This window comes from Equus quagga, chromosome 6 (assembly GCF_021613505.1).
Source record: "Equus quagga isolate Etosha38 chromosome 6, UCLA_HA_Equagga_1.0, whole genome shotgun sequence".
Classification (NCBI taxonomy): domain Eukaryota; kingdom Metazoa; phylum Chordata; class Mammalia; order Perissodactyla; family Equidae; genus Equus; species Equus quagga.
Genome location: NC_060272.1, coordinates 53,889,934 through 53,906,729, shown reverse-complemented (window position 1 = coordinate 53,906,729; position 16,796 = coordinate 53,889,934). Strand labels below are relative to the sequence as shown.

At 37.4% G+C, this 16,796-nt stretch overlaps 1 protein-coding gene across 2 annotated transcripts in view; it reads left to right on the top strand.

Moving 5' to 3' along the window:
• VWA8 (von Willebrand factor A domain containing 8) overlaps positions 1–16,796 on the top strand; it is a 357,132-nt gene that overhangs the window by 251,938 nt on the left and 88,398 nt on the right. For both annotated transcript variants that reach the window (XM_046664107.1, XM_046664108.1), the window contains 2 exons: positions 3,194–3,275; positions 6,849–7,053. In XM_046664107.1, the coding sequence (XP_046520063.1) occupies positions 3,194–3,275; positions 6,849–7,053 (287 nt within the window). The remainder of the gene's footprint in view (positions 1–3,193; positions 3,276–6,848; positions 7,054–16,796) is intronic.

Here is a 16,796-nt window from a genome sequence, read left to right as displayed (position 1 = left end):
TGATTTTAAAACTCACATAAAGTATAAAGCCAGAAAGTAATCAAGAGAGTGTGGTATTAGTGAAGGGATCGACACATAGATCAGTTGTTTTGCTGACAGTTTTTATACTTCCTCCTAACCTTGGCCCTGTGCGTGTGAGCTGTCCCCACTCTTTACGGGAACCACGCAGTAAACACTGCCGCAATGACTTCCCTTTAATCGTTAACAACTAATCCCTAAATATAGTTTATACCTATCTTTGAAATCCACCTGGATTATAAATGTAATGGAAAGTTACTGAGCCTCCATCCTCTCTACAATGTTGCAACATTTAAAATGGATAGACAAGGATTTGGCTAAGTTTGAAGGGAAATCTGGCCACGGTTTTCACTTCCTTAATTTAATCATATATTCTGAGCTGATTTATTTTCAAATCAATAAACATCAATTCTGACTATTTTTCAATTGCTTACCATTATCACCGCCGCTACCACTACCCTTAGTATTTCTTTGAAGTGCTTTATAGGCACAAAGTGCCTTTTCTGATACGTTAAAATATTTTTTAGCACCAGAAGTAAAATTCTTGCTTTTTCCTTCTTGAAATAGACACAGCCCTTATTGCATTTTCTCACTCTCTTCATGCCACGGAGTTAATTTGCACCGTGAAAGAAAAGAAAAATATAGAAAAAAAGATATTTGAAATAAGTTGGCTTACTTTGCTTTCACAGGCCGTCTAAAAGTGCTGATAATCTAAAAGCTCATCTTAATACAACTACTTACGAAAAATAGTATGTGTAAGTGACAAGCCAAATGGAAGTTGGTTAGCTAGGCAGCTCTAGTCATCCCAGCCACTTCAATAGCTGGTCATTTTTGGCAAAGAACCCGGATCTATAAATAATTCAACCTACTTCAGCTAGGTCCTAGCAACAGAAACTGTCAAAAATGATACATGATGCAAAACTTTATCCAAAACTAACCTTATACCCTAGGCAGTATTTCCAGCGCAGGCGATAAGTGACTTATGATAGGCGTGTTCATTTTATACAAATTGCCATCTGGAGACACTCAGTTCAGCTGGGTGGTCAGACTACCATAGTAACTCTCTTTTCTTACCCTCTGCTCTCCCTGGACACTACCTTCCCTTCTTCCTGACTGACGGTTCCTTGCCTAGCTTCGCAGCTCATACCTCGCCCCAGGCCTGTGATTCCCACCCTGGAATCCTTTCCAAGTCTCCAAAGGCCCACAGTGGTTTTAAAAAAAAAGGGAACTTTACTCTTTGTCTGTGGGCTCTTCAGATGAGGCAGGAACCACATCTCTTTTCTCTCTATCCCCAGTGCTTCATGTAGTGTCTGGTGCAAAGTAAGCTCAACCACATTTGTGGAATAAGTATGAGATATTTTGAGTTTTTCAGATGGCCTACTCAAAAACCTTCAACTGCAAACATGAAATAAAAATGCCAAGTTTCTTATTTTTTGTGAACCACATTGCACGGCGTGGACATCCTGGATGTCTCGTTGTAATCGGAAGTTGTAGGGGCCGGCCCAGTGGCACAGCAGTTAAGTTCACACGTTCTGCTTTGGCGGCCTGGGGTTCGCTGGTTTGGATCCCTGGTACGGACATGGCACCACTTGGCAAAAGCCATGCTGTGGCAGGCGTCCCACATATAAACTAGAGGAAGATGGGCATGGAAGTTAGCTCATGGCCAGTCTTCCTCAGCAAAAAGAGGAGGATTGGCAACAGTTAGCTCAGGGCTAATCTTCCTCAAAAAAAAAAAAGTTGTAATTAGAGAGAGACTGACAGACAAAAGTCTGTCAAGATAGGCTCTGTGTAGGGACAATTTTTTTTAAGGAGACATTAGTGACCCAGATTTTTTAAAACAAGGCTATTTTAAAAATTGTTGCCCTAGAGTCAGCTCAGGTAGGAGCTGTGTGGAGTGGTGGACAGAGCAGAGATTTCAAAGCCAAAAAGGCCTGGTTTTGAAAACCATCTCCATCACTCTCCAGCTACGTCACCTCAAGCAAGTCACATTATTGTATTACCTCTATAAGCTTCAGCTTTCTCAACTCTCCAGCAGGAATCGTAAGTCTTTGTTGTTGTCAGTATTAAAAATGCTATCTATAGTGGCTGGCCTGGTAGCATAGTGGTTAAGTTCACACACTCTGCTTCAGGGACCTGGGGTTCACAGGTTCGAATCCCAGGTGTGGACCTAATACCACTTGTCAAGCCACACTGTGGTGGCATCCCACATAAAATAGAGGAAGAGCACAGATGTCAGCTCAGGGCTAATCTGCGCGCACGCACACACACACACAATGCTATCTATAAAGACTAAGCAGAGTTCTTGACACACAGTGGTGGCAGCTAGTGATGAAGAGGGTGATGGTGGTACTAAAGGCTTAGGAAGAGATGTCAGTAGACCCCTGGAATCTGCTTGGAAACAACTCCAGAATTAGAATTGGGGGCTCTGGCCACCATATCTCATTACCCTCTCCTTTCTCACCTTTTCATATTCTTTCTGACCTACAGTTCTCACCCCACTGCCCCATCCTCACCTCACCTTTTTCTGTCTTGCAGGACCCTAATAATAACAGCTGTGTGTTGAACAACTACTGATTAGGTGCTTTGCGTTTGCTAAATTCATCTAATCATCAAAATAATGTTTATGATACTCAAATGCTGTTGTTTATCCCCATTTTAAAAATGACAAAAAGCAGGTCTCAGAGAGATAACTAACATGACCAGCATAAAATGCAGTTAGGAAATGTCAGAGCCAGGATTTTATACCAGGCCAGGCTGATGACAAAGTGGGTGCTCATTCTACTGTGTTACACTGTCGTTGTTGTGACTTCCTAGGAAGAAAAAACAGAATTCACATGGTGAAATATTTTCAAATAAACTCTTAAGTGCTAAAACATTGACCTATCTTGGGAAATTATCAAAGAGAATGAAAAGAACTTAGGTTATTTTCTGACAGTAAAGAATCATTGCCTAATATGCATCTATTTGACAATCTTTGTCTTTCCCTTACAAAAACATAACTCTGAGAGTCTATCCTTGAGGCTGGACTTGGCCCGGAACCTTGTCAAGAGGGTCTCAGAGTACTGCCCTGAGCTGCTGATAACTTCATTCTACTTTTAGCAGCATCCGTGCTTTCTTTTGGTCCTATTTTGGTATCATGCAGTAATACTCAGCTCCTGGCATGACTTGCTTGCAGATGTTAACCCTCCACAAACAGCTGGTTATATAGAAGTCACTGATCTTCAATCAAAGAAACTCCGATATATCCCCATTCCCAGGTAATTAATTTTCACCTTTGTTCTTAGCTTGTATGTCAAATAAAAAAATGAGTGAATTCTTATCAAGTACTCTAAATAAATGTGGGCTTTTTGTTTCCTTAAATAGTAAGCTCTTTTTTTTTCAGTTACAGTTGGTTTATATCTTACTGTTTTTCTGCATGCTTTACTGCCGTTTTTATTTTCATTTTGGAAAAATATTAAAATGTTCCATAGATATAAGTCCAACAGCCTCCGAGCCTTCATTACTCTTATGTTGATCTGTCTTAATGATAAATTTTTCTGTGTCTGAAATGGCATTTTTAGTATTGAAGAAATTTTCATACTTATTAACTTCATATATTAGTTTTCTGAGATAAATGTGTTCAAAATGTCAAAAGAATTTGTGTTTAAATATGTTACTGTGCATCTGCAGTCATGAAGGCCCTACAGTAGCCAAAAGATTCCAGAGATTTGGAATGGAACTCATTACCACTCTGCTTTTATTACCATCCAGCAATGGAAGCAAAGCATTCAAGCTGTCTAGACTGAGGATGGAAAAGGAAAAACAATGATGCTTGTTCTCTCCCTTGAAGAACATGGGTGTCCTCTCCTGTAGCCCATCCCTTTCGGGATGCAGCCACGCTTGATCTCCTTCTCTCAATAAGCATGCCCCTGCTTTGGTTTAGATTGATATCACGTCCCTTCCTCACAGGCAGCTGAGCCCTCACAACACAGTGGTTAAAGCCTCACCAGAAACCCTAGGCAGAGGAGCCTGGAGAGCCTGCCAATGTTGCAGGAAGGCCAGGGACACTGGAACTTCTCAGTCACCCAAAACACGAGCAGACCACCCTGCTACCCACTCCTCCAACCCCAGAGGAAAAGAGCTCAGCCTGACAGTACAAAATAAGTCAGAAACCCAGCTTTATTTGTTAGGAGCCTTCAGTCAGGGTCAAGAAATATGAATAATAAAAGCATTATTCAAAGAAATAGATTCACTTCTTCCCATATATGTAAGTATGCCTTCTTGGAACATCTTAGTGTATCGGTTTAACGGAAAATGGCTTTTAGTCATCTGGAGAAATTCCTTATTCCATATTAATTGTATGCTCATTAAGATATACTGTTAGTTCAAGTAAGAAAAGCAAAGAACAGCTTTTTATTTTTTATATTTCTAAAGCATTAGTAATTTTTTTCAATATTTCTCTTAATTTCTCCCTCGTTAGCCCTAGCTTTTTATTTCAGTGTTTGTCTCTTTGAAAACCATGTATTCTAACTGCCATAGAAAGAACATCTGGAAGAGCAGCTGTATATGCAGCCAGTGCCAGCTGCTCACCGTAATTCATTCCTTTAGAGCTGCACTGTCCAGTGAGAATAGAATGTGAGCCATATTTGTAACTTTATATTCCTTCGTAGCCACATTAAAAGATTAAAAAGAAACAGGTGAAATTAACTTTAATAATATTTTATATAACCCAATATATCTAAAATGTTATCATTTTGACATGTATTCAATATAAACACTTTAATGAGATATTTTACACTCCTTTTTTCTTCTCAGTCTTTGGAATCTCGTATGTATTTTATTCTTACAGAACATCTCAATTTGGACTTGCCACTTTTTAACCGCCACATGATTTAGAGTCTGTTCATTGTCAGTATGTCCTGAGTTTCTCTTGAGATTAACTATTGCCATTTTTGGCGTATATGTAATTCAAGGGAACAACCCATCTGGATTTCAGTTTTGTTGCTAGTTGCTTAAATTTAGCATCTGCTAGAGACCAGGAATTTTCCATTTGATGGCTAACTTCAAATAATAGAAAATACAGTAAAACTATATGTAACTGCAGGGCCAAAAGGAGCACATCACTTTTGCCCTCAGTAAAATTTGAATATTTTTACTTAAATTTTTGTATTATTTGCATTTGTAAAATTATACTCCTTGCTCTCATTTGTGGGTGTATGTAAATCTAGGTTTCATTTACTATAATTCTATGTGTTCCTTCAAGACCTTGTTACTATGTATACAGGGAATATGCATTTATTAAAAAAACGAAAAAGGTGAAGAAGAGATTCTAGACCTGGTGTGCAAGTTATAGTAAATATGTGATTTCTTCAGCACTTTTTTTGACATATTGAAGAAAGTGTCCTTGTAAATTTAAAATTTAGTAGTGGAGAGTTAAATATGCAACCAGTAGATACAGTACCCGATAGAATCATACATGTTGATTGCTCTTGGAACAATCTCAAACATCATAGTTTTATGTGGATAAATTTCATTATTCTTGAATAGCCCTTTACTTCACGCTTTGTACTTACTAATTTTTTTCCGAAGGCAAGTATTCTTGGGGAGAGCACCATGAGATAAATCCTGTATTATGTCAAATGTTACCATCTTTGAGTCCTTCTAGTACTGTAAAGTAGTTCTGAAACACTTGGCCCCATCCTGCTCTTATCATCTTCTTCATATAAATGACTTCTGTGTCCCAGAGTCGCTGGCTTTGTCACTCTGTGTTTAAAATCTACTAAGGCAGACTGAAAAACAAGGTCAGAGTAGTCTTGGTTTATTTTTTTAGTATATTATAAGAATTTACCTAATAGATGGTGGTTTTCCCAGATCTACATTGACAGTTTATGTTGTTTTTATCATCTGATCAAACCGTCCCTTTATTTTTTTTATTTTCTGAGGAAGATTAGCCCTGAGCTAACTACTGCCAATCCTCCTCTTTTTGCTCAGGAAGACTGGCCCTAACATCCATGAGCTAACATCCATGCCCATCTTCCTCCACTTTATATGTGGGATGCCTACCACAGCACTGCTTTTGCCAAGTGGTGCCATGTCCGCACCCGAGATCCGAACTGGCGAACCCCGGGCTGCCGAGAAGTGGAACGTGCGAACTTAACCACTGTGCCACCGGGCTGGCCCCCAGACCATCCCTTTAGATGATTTATTTCATATAGAAAGTATCAGATATATTTAGAGAGCAAACACTGATAACTAGAATTTCTGATCTATGTTTCTGTTGTTAATGAGAGCTATACTCAGATTAAGAAAGTCTGCAGTTGGCTCTCGTAGGCAAAAGTTGCATTCCTAGAAATGACTATATATACACGTGTATGTGTGTGTGTATATATATATATATATAGCAGAAATATATAATAAGGGAAATATGTATATGTATGAAATATGTAATGCAAGAAAAATATAAATTCCTTGTTATAAATCCATATAACTTTCTAAGTTAGAAAAGACAAAATATCAAATACAAATGCAGTTAAAACACATAAATAAGCCATCAGTTTCAGCACTGACCTCAGACCTCAGGGAGTCCACACTGCAGGTGTGTGAAATATGAGTTGGTTTAGAGTTCCTTTCTTTCCGACAGTGAATGCTAGTGTCATCCGGGGTCCACAAATACAGAAAAATGTAAATAACTGTGTATTTTTCCTTACAGATGGACCTGTTGGTATCTTTCAATGTGCTTACTATTAGAATTCTTTACAGCAAGTTTAATGAACCTAAATCAGTTTAGTGAACCTAAACTATTTTTATCACCTGGCCTACCAGTTGGTTGAATACTGTGATTTCTTTTTCAGATCAGAATCTCTCTCACCGTATACCACATGGCTGTCTACTATTTCGGACACAGATGCACTGCTAGCTGAGTGGGGTAAAGGTGGTGTTGTTACTGTTGATATGGGAGGTCACATCAGGCTTTGGGAAACTGGACTTGAACATCTGCAGCGATCACTCATGGAATGGAGAAACATGATTGGACAAGAAGGTGACAGATATATGCAGGTACCACTCGAATAGGCCTTACCTCTTAAGGGTGCACATTCAGGTATAAATTTAGTTCCACATGCCACGTTCATGAGAACTTCTGGCCCAATGACTTAAATATAGTTACTTAAATAGCTAAAATAATTTTTGGACTCATAATAAAAAAGACAAATATATCCATCTAGCTAGTGAAAAAGTAGGTTTTTTTGTGTCAGTGCTTAAATGCATAGGTTCCTCACACCACAACATGTGCATAGAATCACCAGCTTTTATTTTGTAACCCTTAAGCATTAAGTTTCTAGCGCCACCTTGCCTCTGTTCTCAGTTTTACTACCATTATCATCAGCATCTCTACATACTACCTTGAAACAGAAATACTGAGGAGCTCAAATACAGCATGTTATTATAAGGCTAAAACTTCTAGACTAGAGAACATAAACAAACTTATGCATCCAATAGAGATATCTTTTTACCAACTTCCTTATTTCCAGATAATGCAAGTTTAGCAGTCGTAATAAGTAGACCCAAGCCTGCCCTGGAGAGAAATATGGGAACAGGTCACCAAAGTGAGAGGAAACTACACAACTCCAGAAATGACTCAGTCACCATCTAATTGAGCTGCAGTCTGGAACGAATGTGAACAGTGAGGAAGACTGTGTCCCCATAAATACTAAAGCTTATCAGGAAAGGGTTTCTTTGTAGTTTATTTATTTTAACATTCAGAAGAAAACTCGTCTGTTTACATTTTTATCCAGCTGAAAGCAAGGTAGGTTCCTGCCAGCTGTGTTGCTCTGCAAAGAGCTAGTTAACAAGATAAGAAATTTCCACAAACTGTTCCACTGATACCTGATTAGTAATTACTATTTTATATGGTTATTTTTGTGATTTTTTAAAGGAGGAATATATATACTTGTGAATGAATAATACATGTTTCTCTAAGATTCTTAGAAGCTTAGGAGAATATTTTGAAAGTCACAAACCCAGGTAGGCAAGCAACCTCAAATCTTTTTGAGAGTATGAATATATTAATTAAGCTAAAATAAATGCATTGCTCTAAAATAAACATGTCATTAAATGCAATGGATCTGTCACAGCAACAGACTGAGTGTTGGTCACTATCCATAATAATAATTAGAAAATTATTTAATTATGGTTCTGTTTCTTTTATTATTCTAAACATTAGTTTTTTCTCCCTTTGAATTAAGCTCCTATTTTCAATATGGTGACTGATACCTAATAGTAAATGCTATTATATTTGAATTTCTTATATTTTATTTCAATTTCTCATGTATTATAGAGATCAAAGATCATGTTTTTCCTATGGCCAAGATTTCTGGCCAAAATTAAGTTTATCTTTTACGACAGAACTTTAAAAAGGATTTTCACTCATAATTTTGATAACTGGTCTTGACTGCTGTGAAAATTAGCCCCTATTTCTGTTTTAAGCATGTAGCTCTTCTCTTCCTATGACTTCCCTGACTCTATTGTGCGTCTCGTATTCCAAGCTCCTACCATAATGATTGCTACACAATAGGTGACTAATATGTTTCTTTCTGCTCATACTCTCATACTAAATTACACTGGTCGTTGAAGCTATTTGATAACAAACGGAATTCTTTTAAACTGTCACAAATTATTAATTTGTTTTTATGTAACTGAGTATTTATTGAATGAAAACATATGGTTATTAAGTTAAAAATGAACAGAATTATAGTACCTAACACCTCAAGAATAATCAAAATATTCAGCTATATTATGCAGGGCAACATTTGATCCTTCCCTAAATCTAACATTTTCCAGGATATGTGTAACTGTATGTCTCCAGCTTGAAGTTCAGCTACAATAGAAATCAGACTTATTTAGTGATAAAGTTGCATAATTCAGTGTTGAATGATAGTTCCATGAGGAAAATTAGAGTAGATGTTATCTAACATTCTCCTTCCATATCTGATGTCTTGATCCATTTTGGTTGGTATTGAAAATGTATACTTATATACCTACTCCAACTGAGAAACAAATTGTGAGTACACTGCTTATGTCTAAACAGACAGGATTCATTGTCCAAATGCTCTGCCGTTGTTTTCATTTTTGGTCATAACTCCCCTCTTCCTTCTCGCTGTTTGGTGAGTAATGAGACAGCATATTGAATTGCTCTTATTGAGACCAGCGCATGTTATTATTTACAAGTTGTTTGCACAATCGAATCTAAATAGGAATCATTCCAGGGGTAATCATAATAACAAGAAAAAATGTTTTACATTTCTTTTACAGTTCCCTTACTTTTTGATCCTTTAATCTATTTCTCATGTATGGACCCTTTATTCAACATAAATGTGCTCCTGATTTTGGAGCTTGGAAAATACCTTTCATAGAAATATCAAGAAAGGAGAAGAGATTCTCCATACCATACTTACTGCTTGCTGACTGCCAGCAGCTTCCCTTGTCACTGGCAGAGTAACCTGATCTCCATCTAGTGGCCAAATGGACTTACTTTACATCATAGAAATTAAAGGACCTGGTTTGCACTCCAGGAGTTAGAGGCAGCCCCAGGCCTGCTGGTATGGGAGGTTTACACATGCCTGTCTTGGGTGGTTCCTTTTGGTCATCAGATGCTACTTTAGGTCAGCAGTGAAGGCCAGGCAAACAACCTGCCAAGCCATCCTCCATTTGTTGACCTTCCTATTTCCCTGATTCCTTTGCATGATAGCAAAAGAAGTGTCTATGTTTAGATAAACTATGTCAGTTACATGCTTATCACTATCCTTTATGTCTTTGCTACATTTTGCTTTCTAGAGTTGTTAGCTTTGAAGCCATTGTTGCTTTGCATTTTTGTTTTTGTTTAATGAATTCGTTGATAGTTCTCCTTAATGAGTATAGCTTGCAAGAGAGTATTTTTTGAGCTCTGCTATAAAACATGTTCATTAATTTTACATGTTTGATAGGAACATGTGTCTTTCTTATAGTAAACAACTTTAACAACAAACTTGAAGTATCCCTTTACTGTAGTTCTGAGAGCCAATTATTAAGAATTCATATTTATTATTTTTAGATTCCATATTTTCAGAATCATAGGTTATGTCAAAATTTTTCTGACTATGCTTCATAGTGTTCTTTATCAAGCATATTTTTCATATTTTAATTACATTTGGATTCCTTCCAAGAAGGCTGTTAAAGCTACACCACAGTTTTCCTTAGAAATCAAATCATCTTCTCTAAAAAGTTCCTGGTGACTATTCTTGTCAGAGCAAAAAGGCTAAAAGGCTACAGCTTTCAAATGTTATTGTCTAATTACAATAAACTAATCAGAAAGTTAATCCTGCATATATTACACTTATATATACAGGATCTCTTTGAGGCCTTTGAATAATACTTCCTTAACTATATACTTTAAAAGTAGATAGAATCTTTGAAGCACATTGTGGGACTGGCACTTATTCATCCTTGTAATCAAGTTGGTGCCTGGTACAAAGTAGGCACAGTAAATATTTGAAGAGAGAGAGAGGCATAGACAAAAATACAGAGAAAGGATAACTTGTTTATTTCAAGCAACACTCCTCTTTTACTCTCTTTTAAAGAAGAAATTACAGGAATATGAGTAAATGTAGTTTGCTATACTTAGATAACTAAGCCTGGCCATTTCTTTAACCACTAGACCAACAGTTAGGATTTTTTAAAGATGGTAAGGCCTACTTTCAGTTTTGGAAACCACTAGATTATTTAATTGGTGCTCTGTTAGTAAACTTGGTTTTTCGGTGTACAGGCTGTGTTGTCTCCAGATCCTCTGAGGAGGTTTGCTCTGCATTCTTTGCTTTGGTCAGTAACTCTGAAAGTACTTAACAGGCTGCTTCAATCGGTCATTGTTATAGAACAGTCCATATTTTACGGGATTATTATATGAACATACGTTTTTGGGAATCTTCCTTGGCCCAAAAAGGCAATGCTGGTTTTTTTTTGAATATTTATAATTTTCTACCATATCTTCTAGCGATATGTCAGCCAAGCTGGTTTACAGCAAGATAGTCTAGCTATTTGCCTATGTAGTAACATTTGGGCAATGCCTCTAATGATTTTTCCATTGTTTGCTCCTGTTAGAGAAATCCCAGCCGTAGAAATTTGTTCTGAATCTGGATTTCGAACAAAGTTTTCAGGAGTACTTAATGAAAATGCAAGATCCCTGGGGAGTGTAATACCCAGTGGTGTGCTGATGAACCAGCTCTCTAGGGGTGGGGGTAAGGCAATTTGTATTGTGTGCCAATTCCCATGGTGTGAATACTCCCACCATGGCTGACTTTAAGCTACCAAAGGTTAATAATCTGCTTGCAAAATTTATGAATATTTTGGGGCTGGCCCCGTGGCCGGGCGGTTAAGTTCGCGCCCTCCGCTGCAGGCGGCCCAGTGTTTCATTGGTTCGAATCCTGGGCGCGGACATGACACTGCTCATCAAACCACGCTGAGGCAGCGTCCCACATGCCACAACTAGCAGGACCCACAACAAAGAATATACAACTATGTACCGGGGGGCTTTGGGAAGAAAAAGGAAAAAATAAAAAAATCTAAAAAAAAAAAAATTTATGAATATTTAGCAGTCATCTCTCGCAGGCTATTACAATCTGGCACAAGCATGCCGCTGGCTTGATTAAGCCTTTAACTGACTCCCCAAGGAGAATTATGAGAGTTACCTAACCACCAGGTCTTTGAGAAATAAGACAATGAAAATGTGGATAAGGAGAGAGAAAGGCAAAAGAACAGGGAAAGGGGGCTGGCCCCGTGGCCGAGTGGTTAAGTTCGCGCGCTCCGCTGCAGGCGGCCCAGTGTTTCGTTAGTTCGAATCCTGGGCGCGGACATGGCACTGCTCATCAGACCACGCTGAGGCAGCGTCCCACATGTCACAACTAGAAGAACCCACAACGAAGAATACACAACTATGTACCGGGGGGCTTTGGGGAGAAAAAGGAAAAAATAAAATCTTTAAAAAAATTAAAAAAAAACAGAACAGGGAAAGGGGTACTGAGAATACAGATAAGATGGTGTCATGTTATCTCCGGGCAACGTTGAAGCCTGCAATTGTCCCAGTTACAGATTGGCAATGCTTTTCTTGAACCAGGAATTCAGTCTGAGCAAAGAATTGGACAGAAGTCTGCACTCATGTAGGATGACACTCATGGGTTCATGCATAAGAGCCTCTTTTCTTATAAACACTATTTAGGAAGGAAATTGCCGGTTGATTTTTACATTCCTCCAGAAGTAGTGCTTCCATTGGATCACAACTTTGTTAGTAATTGCTAAATATAACTAAAATTCAATCAGCAGCCACCTCCCTAAGACAAACAAATCAACAAGCTTATGATTTTAGGGAGGTCATGAGCTTTCATTAACCTTTTGTGCATATCCAACAAAAATGATAACCCTATAAATTACAAAAATTGTGGGTATTATAGAGTTTTAAACTAATATTAAAAATAGAAATATCATCTAACTTTCACATTTTAGGGAAGGTTTAACCTTAGGAAATTGCTTTTCAAAGCATCAGCAGCAGAAATATTTCAACTCCTTTCTCTCATGACAGACCTTAAGATCATTATTTTATGTGGTAATATATCCCCAATGTGTATTGTTTAACCATATAATCAGCAAGTAAGAAGTAATCTTAGCAATATGTATGTAAAGTATAAGGAAGACAAACTAATTCTGTAATGTATTGGTTATAAATTGAGATGTCAAATGCCGTTAATATGTTGACAATCAATAGCTCTAGAATTTTTATGGTTCTGAGCTCATTAATGTGTATAGTTATGTATAATCAACACATCACAGTGGCTGAAGAAATAAAACCTTGGTGTTATATTAGTAGATAAAATTGTAATTTTATTCATAATCAGTATAGCCTGTTGTTTAAGAGCATAAAATTTGAAGGGTTCAAATCTGCATTCTACTTTTATGTGACCTTCAGCAAATTACTTATTCTTTCTAATCCTCACTTTCCAATTATAGTATAAAGACAATACTGTTGTACCTTACAAAGTTCTAAGGATAAAGTGCATTAATGCCTGACACAAAGTACTCACAAAAATTACAAACTTAGAATTTAATTAATACTGGTCTACAGAATTCTTTAATGCTTATATGGGAAGCCAAGTCAAATTAAAAGGAAGCAGTGTTACCCAAACACCTAATATTAAATTATGACCCAATGAGTTACATAATTCTTCATCTATCTTGGTGTTAAAATGTGAGGTTTGTTTATAATCCTGTTTAGGAAAGGTTCTTTCGGGCCCAAAAAAGGAATTGAAAAAACGGTCTGTGCCTAAACCTGTCAGCTTGAAAAAAAGCAGGAAATCAATGATAGGACAATTGTCAGCAGAGGATTATAGTGTTTAGCCTTATTCAAAAGACAAATTAGAACAGGACCAGAAAACACACAGCAAAATATACATCATTGTTAGCCTGAGTCCTGAGAATAGTAAAGAACAAGTCAAATTTGGAGGTGTCTTTCTTAGTTTTTCTGTATCCAGTGCTCTTTGTCTCCCATTATCACATTCTAAAAATGCCTCTCTTTTTATTTTCTATTTTCTCACAAGGTCAGGCCACAGGTGCCAACTCTAACCTCTCTCTGAATAGTTTCACCCATTCATTTATTTATTTCTTTATTTACTTAACATTTGTTGAGCTCTCAGTATTGCTAGGGTAAAGAAATCAGATACAGGTGCAGACCCAGGGAACTTGTGGAGCTATAACCAAATAAATTACGGTGCTGTGTGGTGAAGGAAATGATGGAAGCAGGATTAAAGGATCAGAGGATAGCACAGAATACCTTAACTCTATCTTTGGAAGGGGTTCCAAGATGAACTAATACCTGAACCTGGGTTTTTTTGGTTTATTTGTTTGTGTATTGGTGAGGAAGACTGACCCTGAGCTAATATCTATTGCTAATCTTCCTCTTTTTGCTTGAAGGAGATTGTCCCTGAGCTAACATCTGTGCCAACCTTTCTCTATTTTGTATGTGGGATGCCACCACAGCATGGCTTGATGAGTGAGGTGTAGGTCCGTGCTCGGGATGCAAACCCGCAAACACCAGGCCACTGAAGCAGAGTGCGAGAACCCAACCACTATGCCACCGGCCTGGCCCCCTGAACCTGGTTTTTAAGGAAAGAGGAAGGAACTCCTGACAAATCAAACACATGTGATTCGTTTTTCCTCTTGCCAAAATCCCAGTAAAAGAACAAGAAAGAATCAAAAAAGGTACAAACCCACAAGGACAAAGAGAACTGGAGACACAACAACACTTTGGAGGATAGAAAATAAATGGGTGGGTGGTAACTGAATTAGCAAGTGGAGAGAGCTAAAATCCATTCCTCCAGTGGGGTAAGCCAACAAGATGCAAGCTGCTTTACTCTGTCAAAGTCCATAAAGCCTCAGGGCTTGAAAACACCTTGCATTTCTGAAGGTTGGAATGGGGGTGGCACTGAAAATTCGAAGAGTCATTGAAAGTTTATATAGAGGCCATTTAGACACAGATTTTCTCCTCCGTCTTTTGTACCTGGGCAGCTGACTCTTCTCTACCTTTACAAAAGACAGGAGCTGTAATGGAGATTGGCACAGTTTGGGACAGGAGTGAGACCACATGGCCAACAAGAAGATGAAGTCAAAGTCTACTTCCCTTATTTAGATCCCATGAAGCTGGCATCCATATTTATACCCCTTGAGCAGGATATTGGGAAAATCCTTTCTGAAAATTGACATGCCCAAGAGAAAAGCCCTTCTGATGCTGACATTTGAAAGTTCCTCCTTAGTAACCTTACAAGAAGACCAACTTATTGGCAAGCCTTGCCTTTATGCAAAAAAGTTTTCAGTCCATTTTTTTAGTGCCTTATTCTTAAATATTAATGGATAGCCTCTTAAAGATGGAAATCAAAACAAACGAACAGAGAAAATATAGATGATACAGAAAACAGGAAAGCATTTCACAAAGTGACAATTTGTATTCTCACAGAGGTAAGGGAAAATATTATAGCCGTAAAACAAAACATGCTATTTTAACATAGGAACCTTCAAAGAACAAGGAAGGTCTCTTGGAAATTAAAAAATAGTAGAATAAATAAATTCAATAGAAGGGATTGGACATTAGAGAACTCTCCCAAAAGACAAAAACATTGAAAATGGAAAGGAGAGGATAAGTCTTTCCAGAAAGAAAAAATGAAAGGACAGGGAATGACCCAAAAAGTAATTTAAGAAAATTTCACTAAACTAAAGAATAGGTGTTGAATATAACGAATCAAAAACATACACACTCTCACACACATGCCCCAAACTATATCCACTTGAAATTTTAGAACCCTGTGTGTAAAAAGACAATGCTGAAAACTTCTAATTTGGGAGAAGTGGGAAACAAATTATATAAAATGTATTAGAAAGCCAAATGGTGCTAGGCTTCTCAACAGTTGCATTGGAAACTAAAGGTAAAATTATTTCCAACCTAGAATTTTATACCTAGCCATGCTATTAACCACATATGAGAGTAGACTAAAAATGTTATCAAACATGCAAATCTCAAAAAACTTTCATTCTTTCTCAAGAAGCTACTGCATGATGTTCTCTCAACAAAAGGAGGAAGTAAACCCAGAAAGAGGAAGACATGAGTGCAATGAGTGGTTTTAGCCAGGGAAGAGACAAAGGAATTCCCAATATGATCGTGAAAGGATGTTCTAGGATGACAGCTGTGCAGCAGGCCTGAAAACAACCACTCCAGAGCACACTGGGAAAACAGGGTTCCAGAAAGAAGGGATAGCTTGAGAAAAAAGAAAAAACTGGTAATATTGAGAGGAGTTCACAGCTCTACTTGAGAATTTGGGGAACAATTAATGATAGATAAATAAAGTAGAGCTAAGAATTAGTAAAGACTATATAAGTAGTACATTCATTACTTGGAAAATGAAAAATTATATACACTAATAGTATGTAATAATATATTTAGCTATATAGTAATATGTATTATAATTAGAAATATAGAAATATGTATCATTACATATAGTAATGTCTGTTACTACATATAGTAATATATAATACCATACATATGTAGTAGTAATAAAGTAGACAATTAATATTGATTTAACCAAGTTTACAACATACTCTATTAGGAGGCTAAGAGGAGGGAAAGTGAGTAATGTGTGTTCAAAATGAGAGAGGTGAAATTATTCTCATCTTTCATAGTAGGAAGTCAACAGGTAATATCTGAAATTTAAAAATAAACAGAATATAAGAATATTATTTAGAAATATGAAGGTAAATAGCAGAAGACATAGTAAGCGGAGTTGGAAGTGGCTACCTTTGAGGAGTGGGAATTGCAGGTGAAGATGGTGCAGCTCAAGCTTGTTGTTTTTGTTATACATCTTGTAGTACTATTTAACTTATGAAACTATTTACATTTATTACTTTGATAAACATTAGGTTAGAATAATAAAAAGTAGGAATTCATCAGGTGGACAAGAGGAATAAGAGTAGGTATGAAACAGAGATTAAATCTAACTCATCTTTGGATCCTTGACACTTAAAAACATACGTTTTTTTTTTTTAAGACTGGCCCTGAGCTAACATCTGTTGCCAGTCTTCTTTTTCTCTTTTTCTTCTTCTTCTCCTCCCCCAAACCCCCCAGCACATAGTTGTATATTTTAGTTGTGGGTCCTTCTAGTTCTGCTATGTGGGATGCCGCCTCAGCATGGCCTGATGAGCAGTGCTGGGTCTGCGCCCAGGATGAGAACCAGCGA